Source organism: Alosa pseudoharengus, unplaced genomic scaffold, assembly GCF_046254945.1.
Source record: "Alosa pseudoharengus isolate Yale_2024_CS ecotype anadromous, Long Island Sound unplaced genomic scaffold, YU_APseudo_1.1 YU_APseudo_1.1_scf_24, whole genome shotgun sequence".
In the NCBI taxonomy this organism is placed as follows: domain Eukaryota; kingdom Metazoa; phylum Chordata; class Actinopteri; order Clupeiformes; family Clupeidae; genus Alosa; species Alosa pseudoharengus.
Window position 1 is genome coordinate 23719611 of NW_027468689.1, and position 18247 is coordinate 23737857.

General features: G+C 45.9%; 1 protein-coding gene across 2 annotated transcripts; it reads left to right on the forward strand.

Moving 5' to 3' along the window:
- The first annotated feature begins 2262 nt into the window (after positions 1-2262).
- ptpn4b (protein tyrosine phosphatase non-receptor type 4b) lies at positions 2263-17897 on the forward strand. Of its 2 annotated transcripts, none has more exons than XM_076303525.1 (12): positions 2263-2630; positions 3020-3103; positions 3641-3697; positions 5210-5366; positions 5721-5887; positions 7423-7513; positions 7844-7905; positions 8767-8913; positions 9236-9364; positions 13191-13339; positions 14264-14399; positions 15174-17897. In XM_076303525.1, exons 1-12 carry the CDS (start codon positions 2448-2450, stop codon positions 15285-15287), a joined length of 1476 nt encoding a protein of 491 aa, XP_076159640.1. In that variant the 5' UTR covers positions 2263-2447; the 3' UTR covers positions 15288-17897. The 2 variants fall into 2 exon arrangements, with proteins under 2 accessions (XP_076159640.1, XP_076159641.1); XM_076303526.1 differs by lacking the exon at positions 2263-2630 and adding an exon at positions 2800-2827.
- The last annotated feature ends 350 nt before the right edge of the window (positions 17898-18247 follow it).

Sequence of the window (18247 nt, forward strand, 5' to 3'; positions counted from 1 at the left end):
ACACACACTTCATGACCTATAGATAGATTAGCACACACACAGGCCAACTCCGCCTCAAACATTCACACTTACACACCCTCCATACAGCACAACTTGGTCTCGTGCACACACACACACACACTGCATAGGACCCAAGTCCGCCTTAGCCACACACACACGCTCACCCTAATTGTTGCCCAAATTGTGCGCGTGTGTCATATCTGTGTTACCGGCTGGACCACCTCACTGCAGGCCAAATATGGAAATGATCACTGCATTCGTGTGTGTGTGTCAAACTTGGTGTGTGTCAGGCCTTGTAGTGTGTGTGTGTGTGTGTGTGTGTGTGTGTGTGTGTGTGTGTTTGGCCTGGTAATGTTTGTGTGTGTCTCAGGCCTGGTACTGTGTGTCAGGGACGTTTAGTATTGGCCCATCTGCTTGGCCTGGCTGGGCATCTCTGATGGCAGCACGCTGCCAGTTCCAGCAGACGTGTACTTACACACACACACACACACACACACACACACACACACACACATGGATAGATGGTTTGTTGTGATGGGGCAACTTTGGCTGCAGTTGACCTCGGGGTGTGTGTGTATGCTCAAGGGTCAGGGAGGAGAGTAGGAGTATGTGTCTGATTTGCGTGTGTGTGTGTGTGTCAGAGAGAGAGAGAGCAAGGGGATTGAGTGTAAAGTGTGTTCAATGAGGCTGCAGAGGGCATGAACTCTGCAGTAAGACATTTGATGTGCTTTGCTGTGACAGGGCTTCTCCATGGGCCTGACACACACACACACACACACACACACACACACACACACACACACACACATACACACACACTTTCTCAGTAGCTCAGCACCACGTCCATGCTTTGACTCTCACTAATACCCCACATGCATCACATAATCTACTGTAGATGAATTACTGTGTGTCCCTCACAAGGGGACACACACACTTTCTCTCTCTCTCTCTCGAAGATGCTTTTAGCGCTGTGTCCCAGATGGGAGCTGTGGCTTCCCCTCAGCTCAAAGCTCAGACAGCCCAGTGCTGCAGGCCTCCTGCGGTTCAAGAGGGGTCCGTACCACACAACTGGACTGAGTGCCGTTCTGCAGAGTTCCGTTTTGGTCCATTTGCTCCCTGTTCTGTTTTGGAGAGGCTTGTCACAGTCTCTTTAGGTCCGGTACTGTTTTGGAGAAACAGTGTTATTGGGCGTTTTTTTTTTTTTTTTTTTTAGCTGGCCCATTCCAGTTTCGTTGGTGCGGTCGTTCTTGTCCCCATCAGCTCGATTCGGTTCTGCAGAGACTCGTTCTGGTCCCTTCGGTGCGGTTTTTCTAAAGGACGTTTCCCGTCTCCGTGGCTCTGTGCTGTACCCATCCCCTCGGCCCGACGCTGTTCTGCGGAGCTCCGCTGGGACGACAGGACTTCCTGCTGACTCAGCCGGCTCTCTCCCACAGCCACCCAGGGGCTCTGATAAAGACGGGCAATTAAAGAAAAAAACGAGAGCCTAAAATTAGAACGTGGAGCCAAGAACCGAAACTCTAGTCATCCTTTTGTGATGTCATGTAGCTTTTTTGAAGTCTGCAGAGTTTGCCTTCTTGGAGAAACTTGAAAAACAGATCAATTTTCCACTCGCTTCAAGCGCGTCAGTCATCCGATACACGATGAGTCAGGAAGACAGTTGTTTTCTTGTTTCTTTTGTGTAGCATTAGGTTTTAAACATCACCATCGATTCAGAGCAATAAAACCATGCAGCTCCTGCGTGCGTGCGTGTGTGGGGATTGTATTAGTCAGCAGGCTCCAGCGTTTTTTGTCTGTCAAAGTTGGACCTCAATAAACAAATTGTGTTGTATTATAACTACATCACATACAGATAATGTAGGCATGTGGACATCAATAAACAGATTGTGTTGCATCATAATTCTTTCACATGGAGATAATGTAGGCATGTGGACATAAATAAACAGATTGTGTTGTATCTAGGGGCGTTGCTAGAAAATTTGGGCCCTATGATGGACAATAATTCTAGGCCCCCCGTTAATATATAGTATTATTACACGGCTCTTCATAATGCTGAAGAATGCTCCATTCACTTGAAGGGGCCTTTCCAACGTTCGGCGGTCTGCTAGCAGTGCCAGCAGTGCCCCTGGTTGTATCATAACTCTTTCACATGGAGATAATGTGAGCGTGTGGGTTAGAAGGTCCAGAGCAGATCATTTTTATCATCGCTTTTTAAGCCGCAGTCCTGCTGTGCAATTACTAAATTAAAATGAAGACTCAGACAGACAGAACATTGATTGTCAGTGGATTATCTTTTCTGTGTGTCTGTCTGATTTTTATTATTGTTGTAATGCGGTAAGTCTCGTTGGGTGAAGCAATGTAATGCTTTTTTGTTCTTCCATTCCATTTGTGTCCGATAATTCCTCCAATAATTAAAATAGGCCAATGCAAATAAAAATAGGTTTAATAACATGGTGTTAACTCCTCTCTCCTCTCCTCTCCCCAGGTCTCCCGATGTGGACGGTCAGCCCCCGGCGTTGCCCCCTAAGCAGTCCCGTCGGAGTCAGCTGAGCCACTCACCCTCGCAGCAGGAGCTAGACAACAACCACGTCAACGAGCTCTACGACACACCCGCGCCCATGGACAAGAGCATGGTGAACAGAACACACACACAGACACACACACACATGTGCCCTCCGAAAACGGCATGGTAGTGGAATACACACACAAACAAACAACGAGGAGTCTAGTCTCTTTTTTTTTACGTTTTTCTCTCTATCTCCTGTGTGCGCACACACACACACACACACACACATACACACACGCACACACACACTCTGACAAGAGCATGGTGAGTAGAACACACACACACACACACACACACACACACACATATATGCCCTCTGACAAGAATACGGTCACATTTCTGTCAAAGCCACAGACAGACCTATCTCTGCTAAAACCAGTCAAAGTAACTGAGACTCGGGTGCTAAAGTTGGTGATTGTTAGTTATAAGGGTGGGTGTGTATGTGTGTGTTTCCAGTTGAATGGAGTGGTCCCTCATGACAACCTGGTCCTGATTAAGATGAGGCCGGATGAGCATGGGCGGTTTGGATTCAACGTCAAGGTGTGTGAACCATAAAGTGTGTGACATGGCTGTGATGTGTGGCTGTGTGTGTGTTTGTATGTATGTGTCTGAGGTATTGAAGAACGCTGTTCTTCTCATTCACTCATTCGTGTGTGTGTGTCTGTCTGTCTGTCTGGGCTGTGATCAGTGTCCTTTATAACACTCTCATCTTCTTCTCCTCCTCACCCCCTCTCTATCCTCCCATTCTCTCTCTCTCTTCCTCTCTCCTTTTCTCTGCCCTTCACTCCTTTTCCTTCCACCCTCCTCCTCTTCTCTCCCCTGTGCTTCCCCCTCTTCTTCACCTCTCTTCCTCTTCCTCTACTTTCTCTACCGGTTACCTTTTTTCTTTACCTCTCCTTCTCTCTATCCTTCCATCCCTGCCCTCTTCTCTCTCCTCCTCTTCTCCTGTGTTTCTCTCCTTCACCTCTCTCCTCCTCTCTCTCTTCTCTACTTCTATCTCTCTCCTCCTCTCCTTCTCTCTCTATCCACCGTTCTCCCCTCTTCTCCTGGTCTCTTCCTCTCCTCTCCTCTCTGCAGGGCGGAGCGGATCAGAAGATGCCCATCATCGTGTCGCGGGTGGCCCCTGGAACCTCGGTGGGTACCTAGCACCTGTAACCACGGAAACCGCAGTGGCATGGCCAGTTGTAGCTCAGCCTGCTGTGCCCATGAACTCTAGTCTGGTTGGGGTGTCGGCCCACCACACACACATACCCACACACACAAGCACGGGCGCCGGATACACACACACACACACACACACACACACACACACATACACACACACACACACAAAATCACGGGCGCTGGATACACACACACACATACCCACACACACAAACGCGGCCACCAGATATACCCACACATACACACACACCCACATTTCCACATGCCTACCAAATATGCCCACACACACACATCCATACACATCTGATATATACCCACACACATACACTCCTGTCAGATATACCCACACACATGCATCCTCATGCCTACAACGTGTATACACACGCACACACACACTTGCATGTTACACATTGCAACCCCCTCTGTATGCTCTCCCTCCCTGCCAGTCTCTTTCTCACTCGTTCTCCCTCACTTTCTCTCATTCTTTCTCCCTCCCTCTTTCTCTCACTCTTTCTCCCTCCCTCCCTCTCTCACTCGTTCTCCCCTCCCCCACTTACCAGCATTCTTATGTACCCTCCCTTGCATGTACAGTCTTGAGCACTTTCTCCTTCACTTCTCTCTCTTGCTTTCCTTTCCTTATCTTCTCTTTTTCTTTCCCTCTCTTTTTCAGTCACACTCTTGTGCTCTCTCTCATACCCCCTCTCTATCTCTCCTTCATTCTCTCCCTCTCTCCCTTTTTTCTCTTTCCCTCTCCCTCCCTCTCTCATTTGCATATTCTCTCTCTCTCTCTCTCCTCTGGGGTGACGGGTTTCGGCAGGCCGAGCGGAAAGGTCTTGTTTTGTTTACACACTCTCCCCTGTGAGAGCCATAAATATTGGCCCTCACTGCTGCTGGCAAGGGAAACACCACACACACACACACACACACACACACACACACACACACACAGCAGAGGGGAAACTCTGACCCCTACAGGTGTACAGAAGCATAGCAGGCCCTCCGGGATAGGTTGTTAAATAAAATGCATAATAAAAATGATTCCAAAACGTATCATGTTATTTGGAAGTGGCCTTGTGATTGCTTCTGATTATTTGCAGAGGTTGCAAGGGGATTTATCTGAGTCATCCTCAGCCAGAAGCGACCTTTAAGAATACAATGCACAGCTAAAAGTCATATGGGAAGAGTCTCCAGTTAAGGAGTGAGATAAGAGAATACATGCCCTTCTCTACCCTGTGCGTTCAATAACCCAGTCTGACACCATTAGCCTACTTTAGCATAACTCACTGGAAGTGTATTGGACCTATAGTTAGCCTATAGCTTGCTTTTTGTAAAAAGGCCTAATGGAAGCCTGTCCTGCTTCCATAGAAAGCTGAAGAGGACAAGGCCTGATGGGGATTCACTCCACTAGGTTGCTGATTGAGGTTAAACTGAAATGTTTTGGTTGAATGTTGTTGACCCCTGACCTTTGCCCCCCCTATGCAGGCGGACCTGTGCGTGCCGCGGCTGAACGAAGGGGACCAGGTGGTTCTGATAAACGGGCGGGACATCTCTGACCACACGCACGACCAGGTGGTCATGTTCATCAAGGCCAGCTGCGAGGGCAATGCCGGAGAGCTCATCCTGCTGGTGCGCCCCAACGGTGAGCAACGCACCTGGTCCCACTGCATGCTGGGATGGCAAACAGACGGGGTCGGGGGGTGCAGGGTTGGTCGGTAGTACTGGTCCCATTGCATGCTGGAATAGCAGGATAGGAAGTAGTGTTGGATAAGAGCGTCATCTGAATGAATTAATGTAAATGTGAATTTGGCAGGGGTGGGGGTGACTCGCCATCCCACCCTTTTGGCACAATGACCTTGACATGATTGGGATGACCTTGATGCACCGAAACATATAAATACACCTACAGGAACCCCAAGACTGTCGTGTGTGTTTTGCTTTCATATCCTAATATATGTGTGTGTGTTTGTATATGTGTGTGTGTGTGTGTGTTCAGCCATCTATGACGTGGTGGACGAGCGTCTGGACTCTGAGCCGGACTTCCAGTACATTCCGGAGCAGGCGAGTGGCGACCGGTCAGCACTGGACCCCGAGGCCTGGAGGATCTCCATGCAGCAGCTCCGAGAGGGGCTGACCAGCGGAGCTATACTCGCACAGTTCGACGTGAGTAAACACACACAAACACACACACACACACACACACACTGACACAGCTCAGAAAGGGGCTTACCAGCTGAGATGTGCTCACACAGTTTGACGTGAGCACGCACACACACACACACACACACACACACACACACACACACACACACACACACTCCTACTGCTCTGAAAGGGGCTTACCAGCAGAGATGTGACGTTTGACGTGAGTTTGCACGCACACACACTCAACTCAGAGAGGAGTGTGTACACACACACACACACACACACACACACACTCAGCTACATAAGTACATTCTGAGAAGACTGAACAGTGGAGGCATGTTCGCACAGTTTGAGTCTGAGACATGAGTCTGTCTGCACACACACACACACACACACACAAGGTAGTCTTGCATATCGCAACACAGAAACATACACCTTCAAAGATGCTTAGTCGTCAATCATAAAGCCACATGTCACACCTTTTGAATTGTGCCGTTTCTGTCAGATTCTATATTCATATGTCGCACGCATACACACCCACGAAAGAATGCGCCACACCTCATATGCTGCAGAGCATGCACGCACACTCCTTTACATGCACCTGTGTGTGCGCGCGCACACACACACCACTCAATCCACTACAGGTCATGCATAGGACGCTCTAGGAAACAAGACGTGCAAGACAGTATGGCAAAGCTAACATACATTCAACATTTAACAAGATTCAAGGGCAGTAATAATGAGGGGCATTTGAAGTCTTGCACCTGTGATCCATGCGCTTTGTTTTCAACCTGCAGTACGGCTCATGTAATTGGCTAGGACATTCTCAGCTGAGATTTTGCTGTTGCACACAGTTATTTGGGGCGCTTTTCGTTTCTCTAAGACTGCATTTCCAAGAAACTGCAAAAGTGTGCTTGCTCAGCTGTAGGTCACCAACAGGATCAGGATCCAATATTGGAATTGGAACAGTTCTGAGCATTGTGTTGAACAAAGCATGGTTGAAAAGAGTGGTGGAATCTGGTCAAATGGTGGAATTGGGTCTTGAGCATTCTAGAGCCTGGTCCTTATGCAGCAGAACACAGGGGAGGGCGATGAGATGAGACGACCCAATGAGCCGCAGCCTGCGGTCACAGCCAAGTGCTTCCTGTTATTCATGTCAAAGCCCCAGGCACTTCCTGTTTACCAGGGTGAGCGTTACTAGTGAGGCTGCGGTTTGAGACACACACACACACACACACACACACACACACCGAAACAGACAATGCTGACGAGGCGTTAACCACTGCCTACCTGAGAATGTGAAGCATTTCCATGGAACTGTTTGAAAGTGGCCTTCTAGTTTCCGTTAGCTGCAGGTTTGGGGCATTTATTTATGGCACTACACACAGATATGTGCACGAGTGGTAACCATGTCTCAGCCTGACTACACTGCAGGCATACAAATGTTTACTGCAATAACATGGGGCTGGGGGGTAGATTTGTCCCAAGTTTGAATGAAAATCGCATCTTGAAACTGTTGAGTACTTTATGGTTTGTTTCTCTCTGTTTTTCAGCAACTGTACCGAAAACGTCCTGGAATGACCATGTCTTGTGCCAAATTACCTCAGAACATTTCCAAAAACAGATACAGGGACATATCTCCATGTAAGTGCTGTAACACACACAGCATTCAGTCATCGGATGTGTCTGTCCCCCTCTGCCCATCTGTCTCCCTTCCCTCGTTTCTCTCTCTCACTCTCTCTTTTCTCTTTCTCTTTGTCCATTAGTTGTATGTACATGCAGAGTCTTTTTTACAGCCTTGGTATTTAATAGAAACGGATGGGAGGGGGGGGGGGGTTCAATTACATCGTTGTTAAAGTGTTCCACAGAGCCCAGTCTTAACCTTACCTCTGAACTGTGTGTGTGTCTGTGTGTGTGTCTCTGTGTGTGTCTGTGTCTGTGTCTGTGCGCCTGCGTGTGTGTGTGTGTGTGTAGATGATGCAACGCGGGTCATCCTGAAAGGTGGTGAGGATTACATCAATGCCAATTACATAAACGTGAGTCTCCCATCCTCTTTCACATCTTCACCACTTCCCTCACTACACACACACACACACACACACACACACACACACACACACACACACACACACACACACGAGACGCTGAATTATGCCAACTTTCTCTTTCACACACGCACACACACACATTCAAAGACACTCCAGTATGCCCACATGCATATGCTTGTGTTCTCTCTCTCCCTCACACACACACACACACACACACACCTGCCTGGGTTCCCGTATTTACTTGCAGCCTCTTTCACCTGTAAGCACTCACTGAACACCTGCGTACCTTTGAGATGATTTTGGGTGTGTGTGTGTGTTTGAGGTTACATCTGTGCTGTTTGTCTTTCTGTTCCCTTTTTTCTTCTCTCTTTTTTTTCTACTTTCTTTCTCTCTCTCTGTCTCTCTCTCTCAAAATGTTTCTGTCTCTGGTCTTTCATGCTCATCTCTCTTTTTCTTTGTCTCCCCCTCTCTGTCCCCTCTCTCCCATCCTTCTTACCTTCTCTCCCTCTCTATCTCACCTGTCCTTTCTCTCTCTCCCTCCTCTCTATCCTTCTCTCCCCCTCTACATTATGGTCTGTGTGCTAATATTGTCTGTATGATTTTATGTTGAGGCTGTAATACTTGTGGCTGTTATTGTTTTGCAGTGATTAAACACCTAAATACTTGTTTAGTAAAGGAGTGTAAAATCTCTCTCTCTCTCTCCCTCCCTCCCCCTCTCTCTCTCTCTCTCTCTCTCCCTCTCTCTCTCTCCCTCTCTCTCTCTCTCTTTCCCTCCCTCCCCCTCCCCTCTCTCTCTCTTTCCCTCCCTCCCTCTCTCTCTCTCTCTCTCTCTCTCTCTCTCCCTCTCAGATGGAGATCCCTGCGTCGGGGCTGATAAACCGGTACATAGCGTGCCAGGGCCCCCTGCCCAACACGTGCAGCCACTTCTGGCAGATGAGCTGGGAGCAGGGCTCCTCTCTGGTGGTCATGCTCACTACACAGGTGGAGCGAGGCCGGGTAAGTGTGACACGCACACACACAAACACACACACACACACACACACACATAAACACACACAACAAACATCCAACTTCACACTCAATACAAACCAGCACACAAACACATTTCCACCATAAACCAATACCTCAGACACACAGACACTATTATCTAACACCCACACACACACCATTTCTCTTTTCCTTGTCCAACCAATTAAGTACAGCCTGCTAAATTTATCCTCCAATTATAGCTCATTTTACCACAATCTGCCCTGTGATGGCTAATTTGGGTGTGCGTGTGTGTGCGTGTGTGCGTGCATTTGCCCTTGCTTATCCACAGGTCAAGTGTCATCAGTACTGGCCCAATCCTTCCTCCAGCGCTACCTATGGCTGTTTCCAGGTCAACTGTTTGTCTGAGGAGGGCAACTCTGCCTACACAGTCAGAGAGATGACCCTCACCAACACTGAGGTGAGTTGGGCACTGGGTCCACCACTACATTAGGCCTATGCGTAGGCGACGGACCATACAAGAATAGGCTATGTAGCACGCAATGTAGGCTAACAACGCAGCCTAGACTACTAGCACCCGTAACAGCAACACACTTCTACCCTCTCAATACGAACCTCCAGATTTTTCATTGGTCTGCCGTCAGATTTAATTTGAAGTCGTTGTTGAAGAGGTAGTTGACCAAAATTGTTTTGTTCTAACAATTCCAAATATCTACCGTCCATAATGGCACTTGCTAACGTGATCTGATCTCAACAAAACTCAAAATGGCACCTAACTAAACGACAGATCGAGTGGAAGGGATAGTCGAGGAGGATGGCTCTCCTTTCTAAGGTGCTCACGGTTTGACAGTATTTCTAAGAATCACAGTTTGACAGTGACCGTGACTATACCTAATTTGATTGGTTGATCATCTTTTTATTTACACATTGCTTTAGTGGTAAGGATTCCAACTCGGGCTGGGTGCCACTTGGAGACGACGGGAGTGTAATACTGTGTTTCACCACATTCTCTACATAACATCTATGGGGGCGATGTTTCACCCATTGCAAAATACTAAATGAAAACAGGAGATGACAGCGTAGCAAGAAAGAGCAAAACCGTGAAACGATTAAATAAAATGTTTTATTTACAATAACAATGATTGTCAGACGAGATGGGGGAAGCCTGGCTTCCCTTGGCCTCCGGGAGAAAACGCCACTGGATTTAACACAAGGTTAAACACTACCACAGTGTTGGGTTAACACCAGGTTTAACACTGGCACTGAGAGGTCTCCCATAGGTTTAAGACTACCACAGTGTTGGGTTAACTCCCAATTTAACACGGTGCGGTGAAGGTAGTTTGGCCATTGGTTTAACACTAGCGCTGCAGTGCAGTGAACAGAGTCTGTAGAGTGCAGCTACAGTGCTACACTCTGGGGGCATGTCTGTGAACTCCAGTACATGCCCCCAGAGTGTAGCGCTGTAGCTGCCTGGCTGCGTTAATTGACCCTTCGCTAAGTCCCGCCCCCCTTAGTTACTGTTGCTAGTCCGACAACCTTGGACCGGAGTTAACTAGAACTTCAATGATGGGTAGATTCTAGCTATGAGTCTGTCTGTAAAAGTTACATCCCAAGAGGCTCTTTTGGAGAGCCACGGACCTGATTTAATTTAGAATCCGTCGAAAGACTCCAGTATGACATGGAAACGTATAAAAAATCATATCTAGCTTTGTTGGGTGACAAACTTTGATGGGAAGCGTGTGATTCACTGATATTAATATTAGCTGTGCTAGATAGACATATGTGCCAGATAAAACATGGTACTGCAAATAAACGGAAACATAGTCTACATTGCAGAGCCACTCCAACTTTATTAATTTATAGTGAATAAATGTTACACTACTGTGCACAGCCCTATGCTTTTCTGACGGATGATGCTAGCACGTTAGCAGCGTTTAGCTAACTATGCTAACGTTATTTATCTACAAGTCTCCTCCAAGTGACAATCATATTATACAATGCTGGCAATGCTGAGAACAATAAACATCCTTGTTTATCTTACTTGCATTGAGTTAGCTGTGTGGCTTAATCTACAGATGTGGTGGTGGAGCACTGTTTCATTATGGTTTGCTAAGGAGTAAGTTAACCCTTTGCTTAAAATAGGGGAGAGCTGGGAGAATAGAATTGAATCTAATTTAACATAATTACAGAAAGCATAATCAAGATTGAAAGCCATTATTCTGTGTATCGGTGTTGCCTTAATCCCATACATTTCGTTTGGCCGTACTTTTCAACTCACATCACTGTAAAAAAACAGACAAAAATCAGCTGCCCCCAATGCATTTCTATGGAACCGTAAATTGAAGCTGTCGGAGAGCTACTGAACTGTCATTGGCTCATCTGCGTTCGATGGGCGGGGCTTGCAATCGGTCAATTGCTGTCTGTAACAACAAAGTTTAGAAAAATTTTCTATCTCTTGAGCAGGGGTCTCAAACACCCGGCCCGCGGGCCAAATCCGGCCCAATTCCGGCCCGCGACGTATGTCAAAATAATAACATAATCCGGCCCTTCAGACTTTTTAATTGCGGCAAACAACGATACTGATTAAAATAGACGATAGTTCCAAGTACGGTGACAAATCTCATTTGTACTCTGCTCCACTATGTGCTAGACATCCAGAGCTTCATTCAAACCCAAAATCGCTGCGCAAAGTTTTCAGGAAATACACAAAGACGTGCATTTGTAATGACGCGGAAGCGATTTAAGCAGAAATAGGCCTACACCAAATGTTGAAAAACGTTTACGTGTGATGAAGTCTTAGGTAGGCTATGTTATTCACCTATTCTAAATCTGAAGGAGAAGATCCTTTTGGAGATTATGGTCGATCGTCTATTGAATGGAGGTGCGTCTGCGTGTACGACGGTGTCCACTAAGCATACCATGCTTATTTCGACCCTCTGCCCAACATAGCTTGGAGGTTGCAGTGGTAATCGTGATGATAGTGTCCGTAATGGACGTGGTACAGACAGCAGGGCTAGTAGAAATAGGGCTCTAAACTACAAAGTCACCCGCAATATGATGCAAACTTCTGGGTACTCAGATTACCTGCGATAGGAACTGATTTGACCAGAATACTTTATTGTAGGCCTTGTGGTTTAGAAACCATATACATCTTAGGGGTTGGTATACATCTTAGGTGTTTTCCTGTTAATTTGTTATGTGGGTAATATGAAAAAAGGAAAGTAAACCTGCTCAAATATGTTCATCCAGTATTTACTGAAAGGTGCATAATTTGAGGTGCTTGCCATCCAGTGGCAAATTAGATGGGTAAATGTACCCCCTTCATAAACTTTTGTTTTACTCAAAGATTTGTACATTTACAGTAGGACTTTATCTCTCACCACTTTCAAGCCATGGCCTTTTGAAATTTTGATATAAAAATCCAATGGTGTTGCTTTCTTAACCCTGACGCCTATAGTTTGCCAGGTTTAAAAAAGTTATGAGAGGAAAATATTTTTATTTGGTGTGAAACACACACATACCTGTTTTTATGCTTTTCATTTGTTTTATAATTTGTATTAATATTTATTTTATCATTATTTTATTTAGAAGCTAAGGTTGCTAGCACAGGTGTCTAAAACTAGATAAAAACACTTGCACTTTCTGTTTGCAGTTTTGTGTGGTATTTGAAAAAAAGAACATTGCATTTTCAAAAATAGCCGGCCCTCCAATGAGATGACGTTGGCCGAATTGGCCCCCAGCTCATTTGAGTTTGAGACCCCTGCTCTTGAGCATGAAATCCATAGACGTGAATGACACTGCCAGTGGGTGTTGGCCTTAAGACTGGTTGTCCAGAGTGGTGAGTTGAAATGAGTGGCTGTAGGTTTGAGGTTGGCACCATGGGGTGAAGTGCCTCTGAAACTTGAGTGCAGGTCTCCAGCGATGTGTGAAGTGTTGTTGCTGCTCTGATGACACACCTGGTTTTGTAGTTGGGATGCATCTAAATGCCTATAGCCAAGGGAGAGAGCAGTCACTTCCCTTATGTAGCCTTGAAACCAGGTCTGGGGCACCAAACCTGCAGCTTGACCGCAACGCCAAAGAGCCAAGCTCACTGGTATGGCAGTCAGAAAGCATACTCAAGTGTCATCACAATGCATTACCATGTAATTGGGATCTATCTGGAAATGAAGCTCAGCGCTACTCTACTAACAAGATAAACAATTGTCCTCACACATTCCATCCTTATCTAGAGGTGTGTTGGGGGTGTTGGTGGTGTTGTTGTTAAACTGACCCCGTCGTCCTCTCAGACCCAGGAGGAGCGGCCACTGACCCAGCTGCAGTACATGGCCTGGCCGGACCACGGCGTCCCCGACGACTCAACATACTTCCTGGACTTCGTGGGTCTGGTGCGCGGCAAGAGGGAGGGCAAGGACCAGCCGGTTGTTGTGCACTGCAGGTATTATTGTTTGTTTGGTTGGTTTATAAGGGACCAAGTACACTTTGAAACGTAGATGTTGCCATTTGATGCATTGTGCCAGTGTTAGCCTTAGGCTAATTTACATAGGTAGGGTCATAGGGGTCTGTTTGTCTTTGGTAGACAGTCCAGTGGTATTGCCCAGCTTCAACCCCCCCCCCCCCCTCTCTCTCTCTCTCCTTTCTTTCTTTCTTTCTTTTTTTCTTTCTTTCTTCTTTCTTTCTTTTTTTCTTTCTTCTTTCTTTCTCCTTTTCTTTCTTTCTTTCTTTCTTTCTTTTTTTCTCTTTTTTTCTTTCTTTCTTTCTTTCTCTTTTTTTCTTTCTTTCTTTCTCCTTTTCTTTCTTTCTTTCTTTTTTTCTTTCTTTCTTTCTCCTTTTCTTTCTTTCTTTCTTTCTCCCTCACTCTCTCTCTCCACCCCCCCCTCTCGTCTCCCTTCTCTTCTAAGTATCTCTTGCTCATTTTGTTTGTCACTTTGTCTCCCCCTCTCTCAGTTTGGCTCTTTCTCTATTACTCTGTCTGTTCTGTCTCCTTTCATCTCTACTTTCCTTTCTCTCCTCTCTGTCTCCTCTCTTTCTCCTCTTTCTTCTCTCTGTTTCTCCCTCTCTCCCTCCGTTTCTCTCCTGTCCCATGTCCAGTGTTTCTCAGTGGCTTGTGGTGCTGCTGGAGGATTTAAGGGCAGCTCTGAGCGCTTACTCATCCGCTCTGCCAGCAACAGAAATGCAGCCAATCTCACACACACACACACACACACACACACACACACGCCTCGTGCTAAATCAATATTTGATAGTCCTCTGCCATTTTCCTCTTTGAGTTTTTTTTAATCCCTCTTTTTCAATGCTTCTCTTTCTGCACCTCCTCCCCCTCTCCCCCAATCTTGCTCCTCCTCATGCTCCTCCTCTCCAGTGCTGGGATTGGCCGGACGGGAGTTCTCATCACCATGGAAACAGCGATGTGTATGATCGAGAGCAATCAGCCTGTGTACCCATTAGACATCGTGAGAACAATGAGGGACCAGAGAGCCATGATGATTCAAACCCCAGTAAGTGTGTGTGTGTGTGTGTGTGTGCGTGTGCGTGTGCGTGTGCGTGTGCGCACAAGCAAGATCCTTAAGGGCAAAATGAGGAACTAACGCCCCCATAAAAACTGCAACATAGCATTTTTAAAGGCTGATTTGCACATCGATGTCGTTTTTTTGTTTTGTTTTGTTTTGTTCTGAGCACCAGCATTAAAGAGCAGCTCTGTTGATGTAAGGGTTGGAGGATATGTGCCCCCCCCCCCCCCCCCCCACAACCGCCCCCCCCACACACACACACACACACACACACACACACACACACACACACACACACATGCTGTAAAGGCGTTCCAGATTATGCAACTGTGTCTTTTGTATGACTTCACTGCACTCGTTGCCATGCCAACTCTGAGGCATTGCCGTGCATCCCGGAACCTTCTGGCAGAACAGATTGTCAGTGAGCTCACTGTCTCTTCCTGAACGTTTGGCTAGTTGTGTGTGACAGATAGAACACTATTAGGTACAGATATATCATTTTCACCGTAACATACCTCTGTCTCTCTCTCCCTCTCTTTCTCCCTCTTACTTCCTTTCTTTTACTCCCTTTCCTTTTTTTTCTTTCTTTCAACCTCTCTCTCTTCCACCCTCCTTTCTATTTATCTCCCTTTCTCTCTCTCTCCCCTTCCCTCCCTCTCTCTCTCTCCCTCCCTCTCTCCTTTCTATTTCTCTCTCTCTCCCTCCCTCCTTCCTTCTCTCTCTCTCTCTCTCTCTCTCTCTCTTTCTCTCGTCCCTCCACAGAGCCAGTACCGGTTTGTATGTGAGGCGATCCTGAAAGTGTACGAGGAGGGCCTGGTTTCTCCGCAGTCGACCCCGGTCGAGGAGGAGCCTGGAGCGGCGGCAGACCAAGCCTGACCGGCCTGCGGTACCACTGACCCATGTGCAGCGCCCCCTGCTGACTGACCATGTAGGGGGAGGACACTGACTGGAGGGGAAAGCGAGAGGGAGAGAGGGGTAGGGAGTAAAATACGAAACAAAAAATCTAAGCACTGATGCACTTTATGTTAACAAGAGAAAAAGAAACAGTCATATGTGGAGATTTATGTTTAAACAAACAAAAACAACAAAAAAAAGAAAGAAAATAAGTGGGGGGTGGGGAATTACATAAGGTTGCATAATTTGGTATTTTCTAGAATTAACAAGCTTTTCAGGGTGATGTTGAGTATGTGTGGATCGCTGTAGTGCCATAAATTAGGACAAGCCCGGTGGAACAACATACCAGAGAACAATCGGACAACAAGACAAGACATCAGCGCTCCTTACTCTCACGGCAGGCTGTCTATTTTAAAAGGATATTTATTATATTTTATTTGTTTAAAAGAAGAAAAAGGCTTATAGATTCTTTATTCTTTATTTTTTTCTTATGCTGACCTTCTAAATTGGGGAAATAAGTATCACTTCTTTTTTTAATTATTATTGTGATATTCTTTCAGTTTTTTTGTTGTTGCATTTCCTGCAATACAGTTGTCACTCATGTGATCATTGACAATGTGGTCATGTGACCTGTATGATCATGTGATCAGGATCGGAATCTCTGCTGAAAGGACGTGAGCTGTTTTTGGGCAGGGAGTGATCTTGTTGTTTTTTGTTTTGTTGTTTTGTTTTTTTGTGTGTGCTGCATAAACTGGATCCTTCTGAAACTGGACCGGAGACTTGTCTCCTTCCTCGTGCTCACTCTTCTCTCTCACACACACACACACACACACACACCAGTCATACCTGCCACTCTCTCTACAGGGAGCTTCACAATCCACCCATTACTTGATGGGCACTATATGTGTGCAGTTTCTTTTTTTTTTTTTTGTGTGTGTGTGTGTGTGTGTGTGTGTGTGTGTGTGTGTGTGTGTGTGTGTGTGTGTGTGTGTGTGTGTGTGTGTGTGTGTGTGTGTGTGTGTGTGTGTGTGTGTGTGTGTGTGTGTGTGTGTGTGTGTGTGTGTGTGTGTGTGTGTGTGTGTGTGTGTGTGTGTGTGTCGGCGGGGGGGGGTTGTGAGTGATAGTGCTAGCCTTTCAAGTGCTCATGGTTTTTTTATGGTGCAAACATCCTCTGCCAGTCGCCTTCAACTTCCACAATGCTTTGTAACGATTCCCCGCCCCACCTAAATTACCAACAAACAAACTGTAGATACACACATCTTGATTTGTTTTTGAAAATTTTCCATTATTTTTTTTACACATTTGCTTTCAAGGTACACAAGCTTAAAAAGCAAGTACTAGCTTAAAAACAACAACGATAATAATAATAATAATAATAATAATAGTAATACGATAATGAAGACAATGCAGTCAGCAACAGCGGTATGACTTGGACTCTAGTGCCGTGGTGCATGTGTACTGTCAAACTTGTGAAAATGTTTCTTACGCTGCCAAAAACCCCCTTTATATGTATAAGCTGTGTCCTGCAATGTAAGCTGATTGGCTACAGCTGACATCTGTGCTTCAGGTGCTGCCGTCTTGCCATTTGTTTAGCTTGTTTATTGTTTCTTAATTTTTGTTTTAATTTGTTTGTTTTTTGGTACAGTGAGTTTTGTGAGGTATGCCTTGCCACAGGGAAATGAAACTTTTTTTTCCCTAAATGTATCTAATTTATCTTATCTTTAAAAGAAAAAAGAAAAAAATATGAATAGAATGACCGTCAATTCTAAAGAGTCTTACTGAGCTGGGTGAGAGGGTATTCGTGTTTTTTCTCAGACAAACATCACCACTCTCACCAAAGTTCTATCACACCCAGAGGGCGCTTCTGCGTCCCTGACTCCCCAATCCCTGTAAACCTGACATGAGTTTCTCACACACACACACACACACACACACACATATATACATATATATGCACACACACGCTTTCTCTCTCTCTCGATCAAACACTGACCCGAGTTGGTGCCGATGCCCAGATAGTGGGCACACGTGTTGAGTTGGCACTGAGGATGCCCCCAGTTCTGCCGGCAGAGCTTCATCCTCAGGGTGTCAGGTGGTAAGGCCTCTGGAAACCTGGTCCTGTCATCTTTAGCTGACTAGTATTATTTTTTTATTTTATTTTATTTGGATTATTTCAACTGTCAATCACACAGACACTTACGTGAAATAAAATAGGAGTGAACAAGTGATACATGACACATGCAAGTCAATAATTCAGATGACTTTAAGGACATTTGCCTCTTGTTTTTGTTTGCTAGTTTTTTTGTTTTTTTTTTGATGGTGGTACAGTACACGGAGTAGGACTGGGGCTTCCAGGACCAACATGTTTTTCATCCTCCTGAATGTTCCGTAACGAGACTTGCTGGGCTTAACTAAGTGTTGTAATGGCTCCTGAGCTAGAGATTTGCTATTGATATCATTTAGTGGGGGGGTGTCGGTCGGGGCTATTTTTGTAAAAGAGACCCTTTTGTGCGCCCCTGGAATGGACAGCACTTTTGCAGCTGACTATGTAGACGACAGCTCTACGTGAGAATTCAAAGTTTGAGAGTGTGTGTGGGGGGGAGGGGGGGGGGGGGGAGTACGATTTTGAAATTTTATTTATCATTAAAAAAATTGTGAAATAAAGACACCTGTAGGGGATGGGGGGTGGGGGAGTCTGATCTACATAGTGTCACATGTTAAATATCTGTAAATACTATGTTGTATATTAAAAAATCTCATGAAAAGAACGAGTGTGTTTAAATGTTGTTTTTATGAAGACCACATGGGGGAAAGTGGTCAAGAGACCTTTTTTAAAAGTTGTAGTGCCAGAGACTTTCTAAACATGGCAGTCATCTATACATATTCCGCCTCTTCCGCCGCCAAAAGTTGACATGTGAATACATCATGCCAATCGTGGTATG